At 38.3% G+C, this 22,912-nt stretch overlaps 1 protein-coding gene across 2 annotated transcripts in view; it reads right to left on the bottom strand.

Annotated features, from left to right (window-relative positions):
* gfra4a (GDNF family receptor alpha 4a) overlaps positions 1-22,912 on the bottom strand; it is a 308,249-nt gene that overhangs the window by 32,510 nt on the left and 252,827 nt on the right. For both annotated transcript variants that reach the window (XM_047346216.1, XM_047346218.1), the window contains exon 6: positions 17,071-17,205. In XM_047346216.1, coding sequence (XP_047202172.1) covers positions 17,071-17,205 — 135 coding nt within the window. The remainder of the gene's footprint in view (positions 1-17,070; positions 17,206-22,912) is intronic.

Raw genomic sequence — 22,912 nt, 5'->3', positions numbered from 1 at the left:
CCAGCAGAAATAAAAGCCAAGGTGACGTATTGTGTAAAATGGCGATCTAATAAGAACGATAACGCTCTTTTTAGCTTTCACTCCAACCCAACAAACAAATTCACAATTCTTGTCACAGTGTTCGGTTAAAAACTACCGGAATTCTGTCAAAACAGAATGACCAAGCATTTGGATCAAATAAATAATCAAGCAGATTTTGAAGTGTATTGTAGTGCAGCAAATGAGTCATTTAATCCAATCAACCAACCATGCCCATGTAAAAGAAATTTTAATTTGAAGGCCAGCAACAATAGTTATGCAATTTTCCACTGCCTCTACCAACAGTGATTCTGAAAACAGGATGTACCTTTCTGCTGGTGCTTAAAAGCAAGCAAACAAAAAAAAGCTAACTGAAATTATAGTTGTGCAAACTTTGATGATAAAAGGTCTAGCTGGAAAGCAATGCAAAGGTAGAAGGTTGGATTATATTTATTCAGCCTTTAAAACCTAAAGAAACCTAAAAAACCTTAAAAAACATTTGCAGCACTAGACTTCAATACAATTCTCAGATGCTCCAAACTGATAATCACAGAATGGGGTTCAATGTCTTGCTGTTAAATTTTCACAGCACATACATTAAACATCTTTTTTGAAAATGCAGGTTAACATGAGTGCTAACATTATTTTGCAAGGTATCCATTCCCATTCTGTATATTTTATTAGGATTTTATGTGATAGACGAGTACACAGTAGTGCATAACGTGGAAGGAAAAGTATGCATGATTTTAATGAAGAAACAAATATTTTTAACAGATTTTCTTTATATTTTAGCCCTAATCCTAACCCATGTTGCTTTGCAGAATATCTCAAGCTCCGTCAAATCTGTGAATGAAAATTCCCAAGTCTTTCTCAGATTTCTTATTTGGACTTACATTTGGACTTTGACTGGTCCATTCTCACACATGTAAGTTTAGGTTTGTTGCTGGAAGGTAAACCTTTGCCTGAATTTAATTACTTTGCAGCCGCTAACAGGTTTTCTTCTAGGATAGCTCTGTATTCATATACATCTTTCCATCAACACTGACCAGCTTTCCTGTCCCTGTGGAAGAACAGTATCCACAAAGCTTGATGCTGCCACCACCATGTTTTGCCATGGGTAGGGTGTATTCAGGGTGATGTGTAGTGAAAAGCACTTTTAGTCTCCTCTAACCAGAGGACCTTCTTTCACATGTTTTCTGTGTCCTCTACATAGCTTGTGACAAACTTTAAGCAAAGTTTCATATGGCTTTCCATCAGCATTAGGTTTTTTCTTGCCAAGCTTCAATGAAGGCAAGATTTGTGGAGTGCATGACTAAAGTTGCTCTTATATTGGACATCAGATATTGCTTCATAAGCTAATCCGTCTTTTCTCTACATCTTCACCCCTGATGTGTGCTCTATTTCTAGGTCTTCACAATGATGTTTCCTTACTAATGTTCTCCAACAACCCGCTGAGTCCTTCACAGATGGATTTCTTATTCTTCTTTTTTTTTTTTTTTGGATGGATTTATTCTGAGATTAAGTACACACAGGTTACTTTTGAAGGCAATTAATAAAGTAAACAGGGGCTGGATACATATGCATGCCACACTTTCCAGATTGTTATTTGTCAAAATCTGTATTTTGACTAAGCCAGACCTATATAAGAGAACTTGTTAATTTCCCTTCCACTTCAAAATTATGCGTTATTTTGTGTCATAAGATATCAATAAAAACATTCAAGTTTTTTTGTTGTAATGAGACAAAAGTCAAAACAATTTAGGTGGTGTTAGTACATTTGCAAGAGACTGTACTGTGACATTAAACACATGTGCTTAAAATAGATCATTTACATCTATGACAGCAGTACAAATAGCACATGTTTGAGTTTGGATTGTCAAAAAGATAAAAGAAACAAATCGATTTCAGGTTTTGGGCTTGGATCTTGACCTGTTGGAAACAAACATTGTGGAACAATTTCTTTGGAAATAAGAGAGCTGAAGCAGTTATACAGGTCCTTCTCAAAATATTAGCATATTGTGATAAAGTTCATTATTTTCCATAATGTCATGATGAAAATTTAACATTCATATATTTTAGATTCATTGCACACTAACTGAAATATTTCAGGTCTTTTATTGTCTTAATACGGATGATTTTGGCATACAGCTCATGAAAACCCAAAATTCCTATCTCACAAAATTAGCATATCATTAAAAGGGTCTCTAAACGAGCTATGAACCTAATCATCTGAATCAACGAGTTAACTCTAAACACCTGCAAAAGATTCCTGAGGCCTTTAAAACTCCCAGCCTGGTTCATCACTCAAAACCCCAATCATGGGTAAGACTGCCGACCTGACTGCTGTCCAGAAGGCCACTATTGACACCCTCAAGCAAGAGGGTAAGACACAGAAAGACATTTCTGAACGAATAGGCTGTTCCCAGAGTGCTGTATCAAGGCACCTCAGTGGGAAGTCTGTGGGAAGGAAAAAGTGTGGCAGAAAACGCTGCACAACGAGAAGAGGTGACCAGACCCTGAGGAGGATTGTGGAGAAGAGCCGATTCCAGACCTTGGGGGACCTGCGGAAGCAGTGGACTGAGTCTGGAGTAGAAACATCCAGAGCCACCGTGCACAGGCGTGTGCAGGAAATGGGCTACAGGTGCCGCATTCCCCAGGTCAAGCCACTTTTGAACCAGAAACAGCGGCAGAAGCGCCTGACCTGGGCTACAGAGAAGCAGCACTGGATTGTTGCTCAGTGGTCCAAAGTACTTTTTTCGGATGAAAGCAAATTCTGCATGTCATTCGGAAATCAAGGTGCCAGAGTCTGGAGGAAGACTGGGGAGAAGAAAATGCCAAAATGCCAGAAGTCCAGTGTCAAGTACCCACAGTCAGTGATGGTCTGGGGTGCCGTGTCAGCTGCTGGTGTTGGCCCACTGTGTTTTATCAAGGGCAGGGTCAATGCAGCTAGCTATCAGGAGATTTTGGAGCACTTCATGCTTCCATCTGCTGAAAAGCTTTATGGAGATGAAGATTTTATTTTTCAGCACGACCTGGCACCTGCTCACAGTGCCAAAACCACTGGTAAATGGTTTACTGACCATGGTATCCCTGTGCTCAATTGGCCTGCCAACTCTCCTGACCTGAACCCCATAGAGAATCTGTGGGATATTGTGAAGAGAACGTTGAGAGACTCAAGACCCAACACTCTGGATGAGCTAAAGGCCGCTATCGAAGCATCCTGGGCCTCCATAAGACCTCAGCAGTGCCACAGGCTGATTGCCTCCATGCCACGCCGCATTGAAGCAGTCATTTCTGCAAAAGGATTCCCGACCAAGTATTGAGTGCATAACTGTACATGATTATTTGAAGGTTGACGTTTTTTGTATTAAAAACACTTTTCTTTTATTGGTCGGATGAAATATGCTAATTTTGTGAGATAGGAATTTTGGGTTTTCATGAGCTGTATGCCACAATCATCCGTATTAAGACAATAAAAGACCTGAAATATTTCAGTTAGTGTGCAATGAATCTAAAATATATGAATGTTAAATTTTCATCATGACATTATGGAAAATAATGAACTTTATCACAATATGCTAATATTTTGAGAAGAACCTGTATGTAGCTGCAGATACAAAAGGGACAAAAGGTCCCTCTGAATTTTTAAATTAAATAAAAACCTTTTGAGTTTAGTTGTCTGTATAGCTAGGATAACGATCAGATGCTAATTTAAACATATCATTTACAGTAAGGAAATTAAAACCTTAAGAAAAAGTACATGATGTGAATTTTGCACCTTACAGGGAAGTGTGTGGTTTCATACACCCCAAAGGAAACTCATTACATCGAGTTTTTGGATCTACTACAACCAAAATGACTGATGATCATGTGATGCATTAATATTCCTTGAGCATTCATTTTCATCCATTTAATGGGCTACGCGGCTGCAATTACATTTGCATGAAAGTCACTCCAATTAAAATGTGCTCAAATAAAGACATGCACGACAGAACCATCAATTAATATTCTTGGCTTATACTGTAACATAGATGTGGTGCTAGAAGATAAAAATCACTCCACAATTCCATTTCCAGCAAAAAGCACTCAGATTTCAGGAGCGGCTCGCTGATTATTAGGGAGTGGATTCCTAAGCCTTTAGTGGAGTATTGGGTGTGACATACAAACATTGATTTCTCACAGGATCAAAACAAATTGATCCATTCTCCCGAGGTAGTTTGCCTTTGCAAACAAGATTCTGCAGAAATCAATGCGGAGACTTCTCTCGTCTCTCTTCAACGATGCAATTCTGGGTATGAACTGCAAGATAAAGATGGAGAATTGGATGGAAGACCTGCAGGCTTCCACTCCCAGTCCAGCAGTTGTAATACTGTTTGGAAAAGGAGGATGACAGTAGAGTAAAATAAAAAAGGAAAATTCAGGACCTCCATTGTTCTATTTTTTTGACAACATTTAGGATGGCCCCTTTTTGTTTTTTATCTGAGGTACACAGCATCCATTCCTTCAACAAAGAAGACATGAACTACTGATCCGCCTTACAAACTGGCCCAATTACCTTAACACGGTGATCCATGTTTCCAGAGTGATTATCAATCACACATGCCTCAAAACTCAGTCCCTTGCTAACATGTTTTCTGAAAATTTAAAGCAGATATAGTCAATGTGCAGTGCTTTGCAAAAGCAACCATGCTCCTTGAACCTTTTTCTAAATGTTGCCATGTAACAGCTACAAACCTAAATGTAATTAACACAGGATTTTATCAATTACAACGCCACAAAGTAGTGCAGAATGTGGCCGGAACTTATGTGAGGTTTATTAAGCTATTGTTTAGAAAAACAATTTGGAAATTACTGTATTCATCTGCTTTTATTCTGATACCCCTAATTAAAATCTAGTGCCACAAATGGCCTCAGAAGTTAGCTAATTTATAAACAGAGTCTATCTGTTTATAATTTAATCTCAGTATAAATCCAGGTGGTCTGTGCAGGTCCTCAGAGGTTTAATAGAGAATTAAATCTAGTTGCTTTCCATTCAATCTGACAGTACATGAGCTGTTTTGCAAAGAATAATGAGCAAAACATTTAGTTTATAGATGAACAAAGCTGGTAAAGACCAGACCTCAAAGATTTGCCGGCTCAACTGTAGGGTAAGGTGGTTCCATAAAATATTGACTCAGAGAGATTGAATATAAAATGTGCAAAACCTTTTAGATTTTGTTTTGTAAAAATAAAAAGCATATATAAATTTCCCTCTCCTTCAGTTCCGCCCTATTTTGTGTTGGTCTGTCACAATAAAATGCATTAAAGTTTTTGGCTGCAATGTGACACATGTGTAACAGTTCAAGGCATAGGAATACTTAGCAAGATCCTGTACAAACCACTGAGAAAGATAGAATCCATTCGACATTGTACATGTGTATGTAGCTTGCAGATAAGCCTGTGGATCAGCATACTAATGGTGTGGCGGGTCAACAGTGTTGGTGGGACAGGTGGGAAACTATGCTGGAGTGCTATAAGTGTGCAGTTACCCTTCAGTAGCACGCAGCAATCCCCTGGCAGTCACAAGGATGAGAGGTTCAACTCCAGCTGTTCACCACCCGCTAGCATGCTGAGACAAAGTGCCAATTGATATCTTTAGTGGTAAGCTGTTGTGACAGCTCCTTTGTAAATGAATGGACACTGCTGTTAAGCATCTCCACTCATATCTCTTTGACTTTAAAGTTTTTCCCCGAGGGATTTTTCATACACTGACTTCACAGTTTAGCCAGCAGCAGCAGAGCACATCCCATGCACACTATCCTGTCCCTAACCTGATGAATCCCTTGGTGCTCTCACTTTTTCCTATTACGCTCCCAAATTTGACTTGCAGAGAAAATTTCAAATAATTGCAGGAATAAATTAGCTTCACCTCTATCTTTTTTCTTCTTTTTTTATCCCTGACACACTCAGCTCTCAGAAAATGAAGAAGTCCGGAGTCGTTGTTCTGCATGGTGATTTGGCCGTTATTGCTGTGATGAGGAGGTAAAGCAGGGTGACAGATGTTTTTTAAGACCTGAGTGCACTCACTCAGGAGCCAGACATTTTTTCTCAGCACTTTTCCTCCTCTCTGTCTGCAAACAACTGTATTCTACCCCGCTGCTGTTCTTGCTTTTCGCCTCATTAGTTCAGAGGCAGGAAACCAAATTATGCTCAATTACAAAGTCATCAAAGGCCATCTGAAGTCCTGTCTCAGCAAGCTGGTCCAAGCATGAGGGAAGGTGCTTGAAAAACAAAGCTGAATTCAGTTAAGATTAAACCGCAAAAGGAACTAAAAGGAGTAATTGCATTAATAAAGGTGCAGTAAGCAAAAAGAACACAATAAATCTGGGGACCTTTAGCTGTGGGTTCATATGTTTCTATACGCAGCTAGCATTTCTAATATTTGAGTGATTTTTCAGAGAATATGATCATATAAAACAAAAGAACACCTTGTTAAAAAAAGTGCTTAAAAGATATCGAAGGATTGAAAATGCCAATCACTAGTGTTTAAAATCTAATTACAATGTGGAAAAAGGATTCTGTTCTAAACAAATTGCAGCCATAACTACTAGGAATATTGTTATGGGTGCAAACAAACAACAAACAAACAAACAAACAAACAACAAACAAACAAACAAACAAACAAACAAACAAACTAACAAACTAACTAACTAAAACATCTACAGCCACAACACTGCTAATAACTTCAGCTGACATCCAGAACACTCAATGTGGGGCAGTTTCAACTTGCCAAATGAGCAGGCAGTTAAACAAAAATGGAGAGCATGGTTGAGTCACCAAAAGAAACCCGTTACAAGGCTAAGACTTCAGAGAGAAGCCTCAAAATGGCTGGAGCAAAGTCATTTGTAAAGATGAGACAAAAATGCAGAACAAAACAGGCCATGTATTTCTTCCTACAGGGTTGGACTATTGATTTTTTTCCTATCAGGAAGTCCAAAGAAATTCAGTTAAAAGCCATCAGTTTCTCCTAAATGCTGCAGCAAGAGTCCAGATGAGAATTCATAAGATAACACTTCTCCAATTAAAAATTTTCTTCACTGTCTCCCTGTTAAACTCAGAACAGAATTCTGCATGGAGTTTGCATGTTCTTCCCGTGCATGCGTGGGTAATCCAGCTTCCTCCCACAGTCCAAAAACATGACTGTTAGGTAAATTGGTCTCTCTAAATTGCCCTTAGGTGTATGAATGAGTGTGTGCATGGTTGTTTGTGTGTTGCCCTGCGATGGACTGGCGACCTGTCCAGGGTGTACCCCGCCTCTCGCCCATAGACTGCTGGAGATAGGCACCAGCTTCCCCGCGACCCACTATGGAATAAGCGGTAGAAAATGACTGACTGACTTTTTATACATAAAGCCCTTATTAATTCAGCTCCTTTATACATCAGGGATTTGATTGTTCTATACATTCCTATCAGAACACTTCACTCCCAGTCTGCAGGTTTACTAGTAGGTTCTAGAGTTTCTAAAAGAAGACTTGAAGGCAGATCCTTCAGTTATCAGGCTCCTCTTCTGTGAAACCAACTCCCAGTTTTAGTCCGTGAGGCAGACACCCTGTCTACTTTTAAGGCTAGCCTTAAAACTTTCCTTTTTGATAAAGCTTATAGTTAGAGTGGCTTAGGTTTTCTTGAGCTATCTCTGTAGTTATGCTGCTATAGGCTTAGACTGCTGGAGGAGATAATGACCACTTTTCCTCACTCTGCTACATTCTCCTGCTACTCTCCAAGTTTGCATTATCAGCAGGTATTGCTGCTATAAACTTTAAGTTCTGTTTTTTTTTTTCCTTTTTATGAAGTTGCTTCTGCTTAGCTGTGACACCTTCCTGGAAGGGGGCATTGGCTGAGCTATTGCGGCCAAAAAGGTTATGTTCTCTCTTTGTAGAAGAAACGTTTGACTTTGTCTTTTTGTGATTAACCCTGTTGTCCTTTCCACTGTTGCCACATACATGGTCACTATGTAATATTGCTGCAAACTTAGCAACTCATTGCAATTAATTATTTATTGTCACCATGTTCTTGTTATGAAGCAACGCGATTGCTGGAAAGATATTAACTTGATAACGTTGGCTGGGTTTCCTTAGACATAATACTTTTTTTTACCAATTAGCATAATAGACTGGACCTGGCTACATTATTTTATAACAAGGATCAAATTTGTATTTTGACTTTGAATCTCTCCATCTGATTTGACAGAATTTAATATATATTTCTCTATATAAACTGGATATGTTTGTTTTGTACTGTGCCTTAAGACATTATTTGTTGTGAATTGCACTATACAAATAACCTAATTTGAATTGACAATTTAACTTTATGGCCCCAACCATAAATGCTCCATTTATGGATGATTCAACAAGTTCTATGATGAAAATTCACCATTTCTACAGTGAAACCCGGATGTGGATGTTAGTGTTTTGTGAATGTTTGAGCTACAACGGCACAGGGAAGTTGGTTGAAATTGGTGAGAAGTTGAATGCAGCATGTTTGAAGACAATACTTGAGTAAAATTTGTACTCATCAGTCTGGAAGCTCCGCGTGGGTCCCATTTGGATGTTCCGAAAAAACAATGATCACAAAACACAGTGTCAACAGGTCTAGGTCAACCTGTCAGTGGCCACAGCAAAAAATCTGAAAATATTTCTGGAGAGGCCTCTGTTTCCTGGCCTCAGTATCGCTGAGTCACTTTGAAGAGAGCTCAGACATGCAGTTCATGCACGACACCCCAAGAATTAACACAAACTAGAGGCTTTTTGTCAACTACCACAGGAAATTTGTTAAAGGGAGAAATACTAAACATTAAGACAGAGATTGACCTATTGATCAGGGTTACTTTCTTTGATGTCATTGTAAATTTAAAAGAGGAAACAATTAAAGTAAAAAATGAATTTACACCACAATTAACAATATTTTTGACAAAATGTCGAAAAAAGCAGAAATTCTAGCAGAATATGTAAACTTCTGAGCACAACTGTATGTTCTCAGTTACTGCCCTAAATTTGAATTTTTTGCCAAACTATAGTTTTTCTTCCCCAAATAGCAGAGTGCTCTGTCTGTGGCTTGGCTACAGACACTTTTGTTTGAGATGAGAGCTTGATATGCATCACCGATTTATAAATCACCATTCCCATTAGAAACTTGTTCATCCTTATTATCTTGTATATACCACTTCGTTTCCAACATTTACTCAGACGAGGAATTTTTTAATTTTCCGTTAACACAGGAAAATGAGGCCAGCCAGATTTTGTTTAATCTTTTCTCTGAGTCGCTATGAAGCTAAGGAGCTTAAAGTAAATAGCACAGAAGAGCAGCCAGAGAGAGTCCTGATGTACACAAGTCGTTCAATTGAAAACCAAGACTTCCATCAGGTTAATAAAAACGGTCTGGCCATTCTGTAACATTGTACTCCGCACAGATCCCCTTGGCGGGGGAACTAAGAGTTGAACTCTGTAATTATGCGTTTCATTTTTTAGTGATAAACATCTGATATGCAAATGTTTTTTTTTATTATTATTGATTGTCAGATCTCTGCAGCTGTAACTTCTAATTCCAAGGAGTGTCTACATATGAGTGTCTTTTTGCTGTCCAAATATTTGACCTGATGAATATTCAAGGTGGATTGAAACGCTGTCAATAAAATATAGTCAAGATCAAGTGGGCAGCCTCCTCTCCATTCACATTCTGCAAGTCTGTGGTGCACTGTGTGCTTAACTACCTGCCTTCATTCAAGGGGCTACTCAGAGAACAGTATACAGTATGTAAAATAAATAATTTCTTAGAACTTTCAACCATTTCTACAGACAAATCTTTGTACAGCTTCTTTTGGCTGCATCTGTCTGATTGTGGGATCTTTTCCTACAATTGTACAGTCTTTGGTAGACTTTTGGTTGGTTGGCATTAAACTTTATGATTTCAGTTAACATTTCATAAAGTTTTCAGCTTCTGTAAGAACATGTAATAAACTTGATGACCCCGACTACCCATTGAATATAGAATAACTAGTAAGTCAGTTAAACGGGTATAGCAATAACAGTAATCATTAGCAGACAACATATATTTTATACATTTTTTATGTGGTTGATTTCTGTAAGCTGTAGTCTTATAAAGTAAACCATAAATGTATAAAGAGCTACCATAATATATTCATACCTGTGGCAGATTTAGGTTTAAGCTAATCTTTTAATTTCACTAAAATGTTTCCTCTGACTGGAAGTAATATAAACATCTGGAGTGGCCCAACACTCTATTACATTCCAGTTCTGACATGAATGTTATAGAGAATCTGTGGAGAGAGCTAAAGATTAGGGTGATGGGAAGGAAACCTCCCAACCTGAAAGACTTGGAGCTCTTCCCAAAAGATGAATTGTCAAAAATACAATACCAATTGTATTTTTGACAATTCATAAATACAATACCAAAAAAACCTGCTAAGCAATTTTAAGAAGGGTTCAATTGCTGCAACGGCAATAAAAAAATTTCCATTGATTATTGAGAAGGGGAATTACTTATGTGCCACGTTTAAATATAATTTAAACAAAAACAGATAAACAATTAAAAGCAGGGCTGCATGTTGGTGCAGTTGGTAGTACTGTTGCCTTGCAGCAAGAAGATCCTGGGTTTAACTCCCGGCTGGGGGTCTTTCTGCATGGAGTTTGCATGTTCTCCCCGTCATGCGTGGGTTCTCTCTGGGTACTCCAGCTTCCTTCCACAGTCCAAAAACATGACTGTTAGGTTAACTGGTTCCACTAAATTGACATGAATGAGTGTGTGCATGGTTGTTTGTCCTGTGTGTCTTTGTGTTGCCCTGCGATGGACTGGCGAGCTGTCCAGGGTGTACCCGCCTCCCGCCCATAAACTGCTGGTGATAGGCAAGTAGAAAATGACTGACTGACCATTAAAAACAAGACTGATTAAAATATTTTATCTGGGTTTTTTTTGGGTTTTTTTTCACAGATGCTTGTATCATTTCCTTTCAGAGACATTCCAAATTCCTTAAAGTATACAATCAGAATGATCCAATTGTATTTTATTTGGACTTCATACAAAAACACAAATGTCCTTTTTGTATTTTAGCAGCTTGTTTTGTCTCACTTCTTTAATACCCTACCTATTAGTTAAATATATTTACTGCTGAACAATGATCAAATCTCATTCTTATAGATATACAAATCAATAATGTTGCAAAATAAATGTAAGAAATTATATTACAAGAGGTTTTATTGTATATTGTAGTAACATCCTGCACTCAAAATTACACCATATTAGAGGTGAAAAATTCATTCTGCAACTGACAAAACACGGGTGTGGGAGGTAAACTTTAAACACAAAGATACTTGATGGCTTCCAGACTCTCATCTCAAACCTGGAACTTTACAATTATTATTTATGATTATTGGCATCTTTATATTAGGCTACTACAAGCTAGCTACAGCTAATTAGCATACATTAGCTTGAAGATACGGCAATGTTATTAATAACCACAAAACCCTCTTCTAATGTAATTTTTGCTGTATTGTTTTCTCTATGATTGAGAACCCATACGCAAAGTTCTAAACCCAGGTGTAAAGTGGATTTATTTTTCAGTAGTTTTTTATAAAGTTTGACATTTCTTCACCAACAGCTGTTGTGATGGGTGTAACATCTAAAGTTCTGTAAAATAATCTCAAACAATATCTTATTCATATGGAACCACTGGATGCAAAATAGTACTCGAGAAAAATTATGTTGACAGATGAAGTTGAGATCCAGGACTTCACAATAAATTGAATTGCAGTTGTCATCACAATACCAGTCTGTGCAATATTGCAATCACAAGAAACTGTCTGGATGTAGTATTTGGTAGGATAGTAGTGCTAGACATTGAATCTCTGTATATGTTATAATATTTAACCACTTAGATGGACTCTAACCCACACCTGTATATTTTTTTGGGTCAAACCTTATGGAGAGTGGTGGAAATAAAAATGAAAAGAGGCAGAAAATATTTAATTCTACATATTTTTCCTGGTATTTGTGTCAGTTTTTTTTCCCGGTTGAAATGTTGTTTATTATGGTGCTGCAAAAATCAAATCTCAAAGGACTGCTAGAATCCAATATTTGGTTGATATTTCAAGTGCCATGCATTCACACTCTGCATGTAACTAATATGTTTGGCCAATTGGATAGAATTTAAATGCCCCAGGTGAACACATGCTATTTTTAGTGTCTGGAGTGCTAAAGCTTACAGAAAATAGTGAAGAATTTTGGAATGATGGAAAAAAAAGAAAAGAGTCAGAAAAACGTGGATTACTCGTAATCATCGTTATTCAGCAGTAGTATCACGATTTAATGTTTTCCTGATATTGTGTTTTCCTATTTACATCTGTATTGTTGTGCATGCATAGCCTAAAAATAACTTGGTTAAGAAATGACTTGGATTGAATTTTGGATATTTACTGTTAAACCACTTCTTTTAAAAATGATTTCATCTTAATCTTTTGCAGAAAAGTGAAAAGTCCTGCTCTTCAGGTTCACTAGGTGTGTTGAGGGGGACACTTTTCCAACCTATTTTCTTTGGAAAATGACTTATTCCAGCTGCCTCCATGGGTGAGGACCACTGCTGCCCTTCAAGAAGCCAGTGCAGGCCTTCTATTGCCAAATAGGCTGAAACTGAACAAGGTCTGTCTGCAGATGTGCACCCATTTCACAGTCTTCTTTTCACCAACAGCAAGATATTTTCTTGGTAGCCAGACTTCTCCAGCTGTGAGGGGACTTGGGGGACAAAGAACAACCAGAGTACTCAGAGGTTTAACCGGTCATGTCACAATCCTGAGGTGCTTCAGTTTTGATTGTCTTTTGTGTGTGTATTTTGACCATTTCCTTCCTGTTTGATATGTTAAGCTCCTGCCTTCATTGTTTTCTGTTGGATTCTTCTGTTTGTCTTCTGTTGACCGTATGTTCCTCTGTTGCTCTTTCTCTGTTTCTGCCAGCTATATTTCATGCTGGTCCATGTCTGTTTCCTTCATAAGTAGCATTGCAAGTTTTTTTTTTTCATTATTAAATCTCTTCAATTCACTTCTCCTCCTCTGGTTCTGCCTGCATTTGGATCCAGCTAAAACCAAACATGACAGTTCAAGGACAAGAAGCAACCAGATTTTTTCTTCACAGAGCACATAAAAGGACCATCTATGACAATACAGTGGACAAGGGAAATTAAGGGAAGTTGTAAGTGAATTTGCACAAGGTAAAAAAATGTTTTTGCAAATCTCTGATTTTAAAGAAACCAACTGGAGATAGCATGTCAAGGCCCATTTCTAAGCATGAAATTATATAAAATTTTTTTTATTTCAGTTAAAAAGTTTATGATTTGATTTATTGTTATATATTTTGTGATTTATGTCTTGGATTATTGTAGGCGGTATTAGCTGTGGTTAATATACAATCTTGCTTGCCAGCTTGCTCACTTAACCTGCCACATTATGCACAAATTCACATTTTATCACTTATGAACCAGGTCTAGTCCCTTAAGGGATAATTTAAAAGTTAGATTCTTCCATTGTCCTCCAACCCACATGGGTACAGAGCACATGGTCTTACATTTTATACATGTGGATACATGTTGTCCAACCATCATCTTGAAACTCATTCCTTTTTTCTTTTCACAGCAGCCATCTTTCCACAAGATCAGCATCACTATATGGTATCAGCAGGTGTTTGGAAAACCTTTGATTTCCTTTTGTCTCTTCTAATGTTTTTGATGTGTTTCCCACCTATACACACACACACACACACACACACACACACACACACACACACACACACACACACACACACGTCCACACATATTCAGATTAGGTTATTACAAACTGGTGCATATCTTGTTAATAGATTTGTAGTCAGTTGGAAAGTGGACATTGGGCTGAGAAAAGAGGAAAACTACGGAGAAGGTTCCTAGGTGGATTCACAGAGGGTTTTCGGATAAGGTGAGACGAAGGGAACTAATCTGCTTGCTGGGCCTTAAAGGGAACAGCAGAAAGAAGAAAGTCAAAGGTAGTTTGAAGGAAAAAATCCTGCGTCAATTGAGTTGCCTAATGGCGAACTACAAGCAGAGTTTTGTATTAATGCATTTAGAAAACAAAACCCTTTACCATAATGAACATTTGTTCCTCCCCGAAGTGTTAGTGAAATTAATATTTACACTCTGGAGCAAATATAGTTTTAAAGCGTTTCCATTTACAGACCACATGCAGTGTTCTGTTTAAAACCTTGGCTAAACTTAAGTCAGTGCATTAATTGTTTTTGACTTCTCTTCGACCATCAAATAACTATTAATTCTGGTACATGGAGTCTGTATTCATTTAAATCATTAGATCTCTATGAAGACAAACGAAAAATAAAGGACCAGCAGTCGCTATACTTCTGAAACTACAGTATTTGATGAAATCAGAGTCTAGTTATGGTACATCTGAAGAGGGGTTATATCCCAGCTGGACCAAAATAACAGCAGCTTTATGCATATATGGCAAGCTGTGACCTTGCATTGTATTACCACATGATGTCTGTTACAGTTTATACTGTCTCTGGAGTCACCAGCTCATCACTAATGCTGCTACTCACAGCGACAGCCTTGTAAGAACTTGTCTGCTATTGTTAGACAAAATAATAACCCAAAACAAACTTCACTGCCTGTGAAACCAGCAACCACAATTTGTACTACTTAGTCACCAGTGTCATTCTTCTGTCACTGGTGCATCATTCATTCGGAGGGATGATCTCCTAACATCAAAGGACCCTTGTTGCCTCTGGCTGATGAATAAAAGCTACAACACAAAGTCAAAGACTGCACACAATTGGTGGATAAGGCTTTTGTGACACATGCTGTGATTTATCTGCTATAACAATGTCATACTAAAAATGCCTCCACTATCACCACAAGTCTATCTGTAATATAGAGAGCAACGTATTTTTAATGATGCAGTTCTTTGTGCAACTGGACATAAGGGTGCTCATAAAAAATGGGTTTTAAGTGCCTAATAAACATCTTACCTTGATTTATTCTTATTTGACATAGGTATCTTTAGAGCTTTTTAAATCAGATAAGTAATATGTGTTGTATCACCAACAGAAAATGGACAGAGAGAAAGAACGCATGCAGAAATGGTCCCAGTGTCGTCAACCCTGAACGGCTGCATGGAGGACTCATAGCCTCTGTATGTGGTGCACACGCTCACACCACGTGCTGTCCCCTGATTCTCTTCTGTAGTGTCTCACCTATACAGTGCCCTGTAAAAATATTCAAACTTTTTCACATTTGGTCATTTGACAACCACACATTTTTATGTATTTTATTGGGACCTTATGGGAGAGAAACACAAGAAGAATGAAACACAATAGTAGCAGCATAATGCTGTGGGGTTGCTTTCTATAACAGGTACACAGAATCTGACCGAAGCTGATGAAAATATTAATGGAGCTACACAGAACACAATTCCGGAAGAAAACCTGTTAAAGGCTGCAAAAGACTTGAGAATTGGGCGGTATTTCACTTTTCAGCAGAACAACAACCAAAAACATAAGTCTGAGATGCTATGAAATGGCATACGTCAAAGCATATTCATTTGTAAGAATGTCTCATCCAAAGTCCATATTCTAAAACAGAGAATCTGACGAAAGTGTGTGGGCTTCAGGATTTTGATGGTACTTGCTGGTCTGAAACGTAAACTCCTCTTAGTAGCACGCATTTGTGGCTCGGGGGTACTAGTGTCCAGCATGTCACCAAGCTCTGCAGAGATCTGCTATAAACCATTCATTTGATTCAAACATGCTCAATCAGGGCAACATCACAAAACATGTAGAACACTGGCCCTTGAGGAATTACTTTGTACACCAGTGCCTTAAAGGAAGGTGACTGTGTTATCACTCCCTTTTAAAGAGGGGGGTAGTTAGGGTTAGTTATTGGAGGTTGCATCTTCTTAATGTATTATTTAATTATGTATTATATAGGGTTAGGATTTGTTATTTTCTTTGGCTGTTGGCTTTCCCTTTTCTGGACATCATTCATTATTTCCTGGACCAGTGGCCAACTCCACTCCTCAAGGGTCCTTTATGTTTTAGATGTGCCCCTGCACCAACATATAGGAGAATCAAAGGGATAAATTAAGTCCTTAATTGGTGGAAAAAATGAAAACCATGAATCCTTTGGCTTCCATTTCTACACTACTTTGTGGACAGGAAACAATGAAGAAACATTTGAATTTGTGGTTTTTGATTTGGTTGTTGACGTTGACTGGGTAATTCTAGCATATAAATATGTTACGTGTTTTCATAAAACACATAACCATTTCATTGTGCCTCTGGCTGTTGCAGGCTTTAACAGGTTTTCTTCCAGGATTTAACAGGTTTAACCCCATCCATTTTGTCATAAACTCCCTGCTGCCCGTACTTCTCTCTACCACCATGTTTCATATTTGGGGATTGTGGGTTCAGGTTGATGTGCAGTGTTAATTTGTGTCATATCTGATCTAATCTGAGCACCTCATGGTTGCTTGTGGTGAACAGAAAGTTTTACTTGTTATGGCTTTCTTTAAGTAATGGCTTTCCAATTCTTACTCTTCCATAAAGGCCAGATTTGCAGAGTGCATGACCAATGTCCTGTAAACGAATTCTCCGAGTTGGTTGTTCTGGATTTTATTTAAGGTTATCTGACTAAGAGGAGTGAATTCAAACACAAGCCATACATATCAGATTTTTTGTGAAAACAAAAAAAAAATCCACTTCCTGTTTATGCACTTCTTTATATTGGTCAATGACATAAATTCCAATTTAAAACTTTAAAGTTTTTGGTTGTAATTTAACAAATTTTGAAAAATGTGAAGTACAAGGCACTAGTTAATGCTGACTCATTGTTATAATAGTACTATAAAAAAAGATCACTTGTGTTTTTGTCTACAGAGTTACATGGTCTCTGTATTCTCATATTTGTTCTGGTTCCTTACTGAGGCAGTTATTGTCTGGCTCTTGCCAGAGGTCCATCCTGCTACTCACTCAGACAAACGTTGTCATGGAAAAATGCCAAGAAGTCATTGCATTGTTCCCTGTGATTGCCACTTGCTGCACAGGAGCACCAGGGTCCCACGTTGAAAGTGGAGTTGTCAAGGTAGTTGGGAGTTATTGTGCTTCCTGCAAGGAGAGCAGAGAAAATAAGGCAAGTCTGGATTTTTACAAGTAGACTTGAGAAAAACGGATTCTCACATTACTATGCAGTGCCTGGATCGGACCAATGGGATGCAATTTTTCATTTATTTGAAGCTAAATGATTATGAGCATAGATGTGTCTTGTTATTTAGGCTCTCACAGCCCTGCTGTGCTCCTTACAGGGCAGTGATCTGTATGTAAAAATGAAACAGGATGTGCAGTTTCTGACACAATGCATAAAGATGACACACAGGTGCTGAACATCAAGTTGGGCAGAACTCTGGCTGATTTAGTCTTGTTATACTTAGCCTGATTAAGACTTTACTCTGATTATAACAATCACACAAAGACATTTACACAGTAATTTCTATCATCACAGCACTGGCCTAATCAGGTTTAGATGGATATGTTTATCTGCATGTAAATGTACTCATTTAGAAGGACAGTGAGAGGAATTTAAAAGGCGGGAAAGATGAAAGCTGAGTGTAAAAGGAGCGAAGTCATTCTTATGAACGTTAGAGAACAATAAGAGGTTAAGAAAATGTTCTGGCAATTTGTTCTGGATGTCTTCTGCATGCGTAGTTCATAACAGGAAGTTCTCTAAAGCAACATGACTTCCTAAAATGCATACAACTAGTACAAGTCAGACACAAATATGCATTTTAGTTCTATACATTTTAATTCTCAGCGTATATATTTCCAGCCACATTGGCATATGGGGCCTATATGGTTAGGACAAAGATACTCTGAGAAAGTACAAAGTGAAGTTTAAAATGAAGGTTTTGAAGCGGCCTAGTTAAAGTTTTAATTTAACTGTGATTGAGATGCTGTGGCATGAGCTTGAACAGACAGTGTATCCTCAAAACCCCTCCAATGTGACAGAACTGAAAACGTAGTATGTGGCAGAGTAGGCAAAAAAACATAAACAGCCATCTAAATGATTCATATCCAGTTATGAAAAATATTTGATGGCAGTTGTTGCCACCAAGGGTGGCCCACCCAGATTGAAGGGGCATACATTTTTATAAATAGCAAGTTTAGTTTGGATAGTTTTTCCTTTAAATAAAGTTATTTAAAATTTGTCTTTTTCATATACACAAACTAGCTTTGTCTTATACACTGCTTAAAAAAATAAAGGGAACACTCAAATAACACATCCTAGATCTGAACGAATGAAATATTCTCATTGAATACTTTGTTCTGTACAAAGTTGAATGTGCTGACGACAAAATCACACAAAAATCATCAATGGAAATCAAATTTATTAACCAATGGAGGCCTGGATTTGGAGTCACACAAAATTAAAGTGTAAAAAAAAAATACAGGATGATCCAACTTTATGACCCTACAACGCCTGGTCATGCTCCTGATGAGACGGTGGATGTTCTCCTGAGGGATTTCCCCCCAGACCTGGACTAAAGCATCCGCCAACTCCTGGACAGTCTGTGGTGCAACGTGACGTTGGTGGATGGAGTGAGACATGATGTCCCAGATGTGCTCAATCGGATTCAGGTCTGAATCCGATTGAGCACATTAGACCCACTTGAAGGGTATTAGGCCCTTAAAGTGGGTCTAATACAGCTTCAATGTCTTCATCTTGCAGGAACCGCTGCCACACTCCAGCCACATGAGGTCTAGCATTGTCCTGCATTAGGAGGAACCCAGGGCCAAGTGCATCAGCATATGGTCTCACAAGGGGTCTGAGGATCTCATCTCGGTACCTAATCGCAGTCAGGCTACCTCTGGCGAGCACATGGCCATGCGGCCCTCCAAAGAAATGCCACCCCACACTATTACTGACCCACTGCCAAACCGGTCATGCTGAAGGATGATGCAGGCAGCAGATCGCTCTCCACGGTGTCTCTAGACTCTGTCACGTCTGTCACATGTCCTCATTGTGAACCTGCTTTCATTTATGAAGACCACAGGGCGCCAATGGCGAATCTGCCAATCCTGGTGTTCTCTGGCAAATGCCAAGCATCCTGCACGGTGTTGGGCTGTGAACACAACCCCCATTTGTGGACGTCGGACCTGCAGAACCACTCCTTTATTGAGTGTGTCTTGCTAATCGCCAAAGATTTCCCCCTGTTGTCTATTCCATTTGCAAAACAGCATGTGAAATTGATTGTCAATCAGTGTTGCTTCCTAAGTGGACAGTTTGATTTCACAGAAGCTTGATTTACTTGGAGTTATATTGTGTTGTTTAAGTGTTTCCTTTATTTTTTAAGCAGTGTATTAATAAATGTATGATGGTCTAAAATATTTTAGACAAAAAAGCAAAAACAAAAGAAAATCTGTAAGAGGGCAGATGCAAATATTGGGCAAATATTCCCAGCCAACATTTATATACAGTTAGGCCCAAACATATTCATACCCTTGGCAGATTTTCATTTAAAGTAATTTAATTCAGATTAAGAACACGGAGCAACAGAGAGCATGAAGTCAACGGAAGGGACCAGTGAGGAATAAAGCGTAATTTCTGCTGCTTGCCATTTCTTATATGCAAACAGATTTGCAAGCAAATAAACACTGTATTGATGAATAAAGTTTACTTCTGCGTATGCTTGTGAACTTAACATTTCTCTTGTTGTAGAAATGCAAACAACTAAAAAGCACCAACAATATAAATAAGGATTCAGTGGCGCTGTGGTGGATCATGGATTTAACCGGACGTCGGCCCCAAATGAAATTCTGCTTAGGGCCTCATACAGCATCTGTAGAGGCCTAATGTGTAGAATATGTGCTAAACATAAGCCCCATAAGGGATTTTCTATTCAATTCAGTTTATTTATATAACGGCAATTCACAACACGTTGTCTCAAGGCACTTCACAAAAGTCAAGTACGTATATTCCAATTAATCCTAACCATTGAACGGTGCAGTCAGATTCAGTTATTTATTCAAATTGGATAAAAAGATTTTCTAACTACGGAAACCCAGCAGATTGCATCAAGTCAGTGACTTGTAGCAGTCACTCCTCCTGGATGAGCATATAGCGACAGTGGACAGTCACTGGCGTTGACTTTGCAGCAATCCCTCATACTGAGCATGCATGTAGCGACAGTGGAGAGGAAAAACTCCCTTTTAACAGGAAGAAACCTCCAGCAGAACCAGGCTGTGTGAATGGCCAGAGAGAACAGAGCAGAGACACAAAAAGAACACAGAAGCACCGATCCAGAAGTATTTTCTATGGGAAGGAAAAGTAGATGTTAATGGATGTAGCTCCTTTAGTCGTTTCATCTAGAAAGAAAGAACAGATAAACCTAGAGCCAGGTTTTAAGGTCTGAAAAAGAGCACATATAATTAGTTACAGTAAAAGCTCAGTCAATTGCTATGTCTAGGAGAAAGAAAGGGTTAAACACTGAAAGACAGGGCCATGTGGATCATCGGTAGAGGGTGAGCATTAAGTTGTTGCCAGAAAAAGCTTGGACGATGCCCCTCTCCAGAAAGGTGTCACAGGTAGACACAGAGTCAGACCAGGTATTGCTTCTAGGAAGAGAAAAGAGAGAGAACATAAAGTTAAAAGCTGAAATAACAGCAAATAATGCAAAAATGGAGAGTAGTGTGAGAATGTAGCGAAGAGAGTGAAAGTGGTCATTATGTCCACCTGCAGGCTAAGCCTATAGCTGCATAAGTACTGAGATAGCTCAGGATAACCTAAGCCACTCTAACTATAAGCCTTATCAAAAAGGAAAGTTTTAAGCCTAGCCTTAAAAGTAGAAAGGGTGTCTGCCTCACAGACTAAAACTGGGAGCTGGTTCCACAGGAGAGGAGCCTGATAACTAAAGGATCTGCCTCCCATTCTACTTCTAGAGACTCTAGGAACCACCACTAAACCTGCAGTCTGAGAATAAAGTGCTCTGTTAGGAACATATGGAACAATCAGATCTTTGATGTATGATGGAGCTAGATCATTAAGGGCTTTATATGTGTGGAGGAGAATTTTAAATTCTATTCTGGATTTAACAGGGAGCCAATGAAGGGAAGCTAAAATAGGAGAAATATGATTTCTCTTTGTAATTTTCATCAGAACTCTAACAGGACAAGTACAGACACAAGTCCATTATTCTGAGGCCATAAGAATATCATTAGTGACTTTCAGCAGAGCGGTTTCAGTGCTATGATGAGCTCTAAAGCCTGACTGAAACTCTTCAAACAGGCCATTGCTGTGTAAATGCTCACACATTTGATTAGCAACTATTTTCTCAAGGATTTTAGACAAGAATGGAAGATTGGATATAGCAAAGGTTTCTTAAGTAAAGGTTTAATTACAGCTACCTTAAAAGCTTGTGGTACATATCCATTTACTAAGTATAGATTAATCATATCTAAAATGGGGCTGGAAATCAGAGGGAACACTTCCTTAAATAATTTGGTTGGGATTGGGTCTAACATACAAGTTGAAGGCTTAGATGAAGCTAATATTTCTGATAACTCAGGAAGCTCCACATGATCAAACAGTCCAAACACAGATCAAATTCTACAGTTACTTCCAATGTTGTCTTACTTGCTAAGGATGAAGTAATCATCTTCAGGAGTATGTCAAATATTTTATTGTTAATAGAATCAATTTTATGTAAGAATAATCCCATAAAGTAAGGACTGCTAAGAGCTAAGGGAATGGATGGCTTAACAGAGCTATGACTCTGTGTACGTTTAGCAACTGTACTAAAGGGAAACCTAGGATTATTCTTGTTCTCTTCTATTAATGATGAGAAATAAGCTGTTCTGGCTTGGCAAAGTGTCTTTTTTATACAACAGTAGGCTATTTTTTCCAGATTAAGTAGGAATCCTTTAGGTGTGTAGAGTGCCATTTTCTCTCCAATTTTCTAACATTGTGCTTTAAAGTACACAGCTCTGAATTAAACCAGGGAGCCAGCCTCCTATGAATAATTACCTTATTTTTCAAGGGGTCTGCATTGTCTAATGCACCACACATTGATGAAGTAACACTATGAACAAGAGAATACATTTGTGAAGGGGAAGAAACAAAATGATTGCCCTCCACTGTGTTGTTCTATGATAATGAGGAAATTAAAAGTGGAACAGGTTCTTTAAAGGTTGTTACAGCATTGTCTGATAATGATCTACTATAATTAAATTTTCTTTCAGGTGTGGAGTACTCAGCTAAATTAAACTCAAAGGTTATTAAAAAATGGTCAGACAGGATAGGGTTATGAGAAAATATTGTTATGTCTTTACACTCAATGCCATATGTCAGCACAAGGTCCAGAGAATGAAGACAAAGGTGGGTAGGTTTGTTAATGTTTTGAGCAAAGCCAATTGAGTATAAGATAGCATTAAAGGCTATATTTAGGCTATCACTTTCAGTGTCAACATGAATGTTAAAATCCCCCACTATAATAACCTTATCTGTATTTGACACTAAATCAGACAAAAGGTCTGATTTCTACAGGTTACACATTGGCCTCAGGTGAATTCCTTAAAATGTTTTGATGCATGTCGTACACAGGGTACCCACCCAGTATTGCTGATGTGGGTTGTGTTTAGTTAAACCAAGTAGGTCTAATACAAGAAAACTACCATGACTCCAGACCCACATACAAAGGTTAGCTGGATTTAAATCACATGATTAAAAAGGGTATGCTTCTCTGTACAGTGTAGTTGCAGTCTTTTTTTTCTTCCTACTTATTGATCACCTAACCAACTTGGCCTGAAAGATCAATGCTTT

The sequence above is a fragment of the Girardinichthys multiradiatus genome, chromosome 19 (genome assembly GCF_021462225.1).
Source record: "Girardinichthys multiradiatus isolate DD_20200921_A chromosome 19, DD_fGirMul_XY1, whole genome shotgun sequence".
In the NCBI taxonomy this organism is placed as follows: domain Eukaryota; kingdom Metazoa; phylum Chordata; class Actinopteri; order Cyprinodontiformes; family Goodeidae; genus Girardinichthys; species Girardinichthys multiradiatus.
The sequence above is the reverse complement of the archived record's forward strand: the minus strand, read 5'-3'. Positions and strand labels throughout refer to the sequence as shown.